Source organism: Heptranchias perlo, chromosome 29 (genome assembly GCF_035084215.1).
Source record: "Heptranchias perlo isolate sHepPer1 chromosome 29, sHepPer1.hap1, whole genome shotgun sequence".
In the NCBI taxonomy this organism is placed as follows: Eukaryota; Metazoa; Chordata; class Chondrichthyes; order Hexanchiformes; family Hexanchidae; genus Heptranchias; species Heptranchias perlo.
The window spans coordinates 37,880,023-37,883,736 of record NC_090353.1 but is presented as its reverse complement, the minus strand read 5'-3'; the positions used below and the strand labels follow the sequence as shown (position 1 = coordinate 37,883,736).

The following is a 3,714-nucleotide window of genomic DNA, read 5'->3' as shown; positions in this document are numbered from 1 at the left end:
TGGGGGGGAAGAGCGGGGTGGGGGGGGGGAAGAGCGGGGTGGGGGGGGGGAAGAGCGGGGTGGGGGGGGGGGGGGAAGAGCGGGGTGGGGGGGGGGGGAAGAGCGGGGTGGGGGGGGGGGAAGAGCGGGGTGGGGGGGGGGGGAAGAGCGGGGTGGGGGGGGGGGAAGAGCGGGGTGGGGGGGGGGGAAGAGCGGGGTGGGGGGGGGGGGGAAGAGCGGGGTGGGGGGGGGGGAAGAGCGGGGTGGGGGGGGGGGAAGAGCGGGGTGGGGGGGGGGGAAGAGCGGGGTGGGGGGGGGGAAGAGCGGGTGGGGGGGGGGAAGAGCGGGGTGGGGGGGGGGGAAGAGCGGGGTGGGGGGGGGGGGAAGAGCGGGGTGGGGGGGGGGGAAGAGCGGGGTGGGGGGGGGGGGAAGGGTGGAGGTGGGGGGGGGGGGAAGGGTGGAGGTGGGGGGGGGGGGAAGGGTGGAGGTGGGGGGGGGGAAGGGTGGAGGTGGGGGGGGGGGGGAAGGGTGGAGGTGGGGGGGGGGGGGAGAAGAGCGGGGTGGGGGGGGGGGGGGGGAAGAGCGGGGTGGGGCTTGGGGGGGGTTACAATTTCCCCCATAATATCAGGCCGCTATTCCAGAGATCACCGGCTGCAACCCATTCTAACCAGTACATACCTTCAGGTAGTTGCCAAATTGTTCCTGCAAGAGGGTCTTCATTTCAGTCTTGTTCAGTTTGAATTTGTCTCCCTCTTTTCCAGAGTAGGTGTGGAAAATAGTAATCAGTGAGGCCATACATTGCTCCAGTTGAGAAGCCATGGTGAGATCAGAGAGTCGATTTATAAACTAAAGGAGATTCAAAAAAGTAGTGAAGTCAGTAAAGAGTTAACTGGAGGAACCAGTCCAAGGACTCACAGCAACCCTTGGACCCACTAACTGTAGAATCCCACCAATATTTGTTCAGCTCATGGGTTTTATTTCAAACTTACCTTCAAAGTGAGTAACAGTCACACCCTGGATATAGTGACCAGGTTTTTTTTTTAAATTCATTTATGGGATGTGGGCGTCGCTGGTGAGCCTGGCATTTATTGCCCATCCCTAATTGCCCTTGAGAAGGTGGTGGTGAGCCGCCTTCTTGAACCGCTGCAGTCCGTGTGGTGACGGTTCTCCCACAGTGCTGTTAGGAAGGGAGTTCCAGGATTTTGACCCAGCGACGATGAAGGAACGGTGATATATTTCCAAGTCGGGATGGTGTGTGACTTGGAGGGGAACGTGCAGGTGGTGTTGTTCCTATGTGCCTGCTGCTCTTGTCCTTCTAGGTGGTAGAGGTCGCGGGTTTGGGAGGTGCTGTCGAAGAAGCCTTGGCGAGTTGCTGCAGTGCATCCTGTGGATGGTACACACTGCAGGTCCTGCCAAAACTAGCAATCAAGTCCTGAGTGTCAGGACAGGCTGCAAGGGACTGGAAGTAGTCAGCAGGATGGTTGGGTGGGTGGACAGGTGATGTTTGTAAGGGGTGTCTATCTGAATGCACTAGTTGCTCTGTTTCCTTTGCCCTGCAATCTGGACCAGAGCAAAATGCACTCATCCCATTCTGGCCCAGTTGCCCTATTCCATTGCCTCACCCAGTTACAGTCTGTTCTTTTCCCCTCCACCAGAAAGCTGATGAATTTGAGCAATGTCCCATGTACCTGGGGCAGGAATGAGTGCTGGACCCTCTACAGATGTGAGAGAGAGGCAGCTGGACAGATGAACACAGTTCAGGATCCAGTGGAAAAAAACTTTAACTTTGAGAAGTCCTAAAGGCAAAGGAGCTTGAAGCTGTGGCAGGGAACAGAGCCAGAGTTACCATCACCTTTAAACAAACAGATTAGTTTCTAAACCACAGTAATGAAAATATAACATCATACAAATCAGTAAGTTCACATTCCAGTAAAAGACAACCATTATTTGAAAGTTTAAAACTCAAAGAAAACTCAGCAAAAAGTAGAAGTTTTACTAAAATAAATCTAACAGTTCAGATTGTTTAAAAGTTAATATTACTAAAACCAGCTCCCATCACTCTAGAAATGAGGGATTATATTTCACTAACACCTACCAATCAGAAGATTCCAGGAGAGCAGATCATCAATGGACGGGAACCTGTTACTTATACCGAGCACCTGTCAATCACCGCGCCCAACCACTCGCAGCTCATTGGCTTAACTGCTCAGCAACCCCCAATCAGAACTGTAGAATACGCCCTCAGGAGATCCCATTGGTTGTTTTGGGAGGCGGGGGTTGGCCTTTTCACCACTCCCACTGGCCCAACCCTTTGGCTTTAATGTTTCTTGATTGCATCACCGTTTGACCCAACCTTGTCCTCCCCCTCATTTTCTCACTCCCTCCATCCTCCCCTCCCTCTCCCACACTCCATGCTCTCCAGTGGATGTAGTATATTTGGATTCAAAAAAGGCTGTTACACAAGATAAGGGCTCATGGGGTTGGGGGTAATATATTAACATGGATAGAGGATTGGTTAATGAACAGAAAACAGAGAGTAGGGATAAACGGGTCATTTTCAGGTTGGCAGGCTGTAACTAGTGGGGTACCGCAAGGATCAGTGCTTGGGCCTCAGCTATTTACAATCTCTATTAATGATTTAGATGAAGGGACCAAGTGTAATGTATCCAAGTTTGCTGACGATACAAAGCTAGGTGGGAAAGTAAGCTGTGAGGAGGACACAAAGAGTCTGCAAAGGGATATAGACAGGTTAATTGAGTGGGCAAGAAGGTGGCAGATGGAGTATAATGTGGGGAAATGTGAGGTTATTCACTTTGGTAGGAAGAATAGAAAAGCAGAATATTTTTTAAATGGTGAGAAACTATTAAATGTTGATGTTCAGAGAGATTTGGGTATCTTTGTGCACGAAACTGAGAAAGGAAACATGCAGGTACAGCACGCAATTAGGAAGGCAAATGGCATCTTGGCCTTTATTGGAAGGGGGTTGGAGTACAAGAGTAAGGAAGTCTTACTACAATTGTACAGGGTTTTAGTGAGACCTCACCTGGGATACTGTGTACAGTTTTGGTCTCCTTATCTAAGGAAGGATATACTTGCCTTAGAGGCAGTGCAACGAAGGTTCACTAGATTAATTCCTGGGATGAGAGGGTTGTCCTATGAGGAGAGATTGAGTAGAATGGGCCGATACTCTCTGCAGTTTAGAAGAATGAGACATCGAAACATATAAGATTCTGAGGGGGTTTGACAGGGTAGATGCTGAGAGGCTGTTTCCCCCGGCTGGAGAGTCTAGAACTAGGGGGGCACAGTCTCAGGATAAGGGGTCGGACATTTAAGACTGAGAGGAGGAGGAATTTCTTCACTCAGAGGGTTGTGAATCTTTTGGAATTCTCTACCCCAGAGGGCTGTGGATGCTGAGTCATTGAGTATATTCAAGGCTGAGATCGATAGATTTTTGGGGTCTGGGGAATCGAGGGATATGGGGATCGGGCGGGAAAGTGGAGTTGAGGTCAAAGATCATCCATGATCTGATTGAATGGTGGAGCAGGCTCGAGGGGCCGTATGGCCGACTCCTGCTCCTATTTCTTATGTTCTTCCCTCCCTCTCCTACACTCCCTCCATCCCTCCCTCCTCACCTTCCCTTACTCCCTCCCTCCCTCCCACCTCACCTACAATCACTCCCTCCTCGCTCCCTCCCCACCCATGCTCCGTCCCCACGCTCCATCCTTCTCCCTCTCC

At 51.9% G+C, this 3,714-nt stretch overlaps 1 protein-coding gene across 1 annotated transcript in view; it reads right to left on the bottom strand.

Moving 5' to 3' along the window:
* The window catches only part of LOC137299675 (protein S100-A1-like), a 5,805-nt gene extending 3,692 nt beyond the window's left edge, over positions 1-2,113 (bottom strand). Inside the window, exons 1-2 of the mRNA XM_067968610.1 lie at positions 2,075-2,113; positions 658-825 (exon numbers count right to left, since the gene is read on the bottom strand). Of these exons, the coding sequence (XP_067824711.1) occupies positions 658-798 (141 nt within the window). The 5' untranslated portion in view covers positions 799-825; positions 2,075-2,113. The remainder of the gene's footprint in view (positions 1-657; positions 826-2,074) is intronic.
* Positions 2,114-3,714: the final 1,601 nt, after the last annotated feature.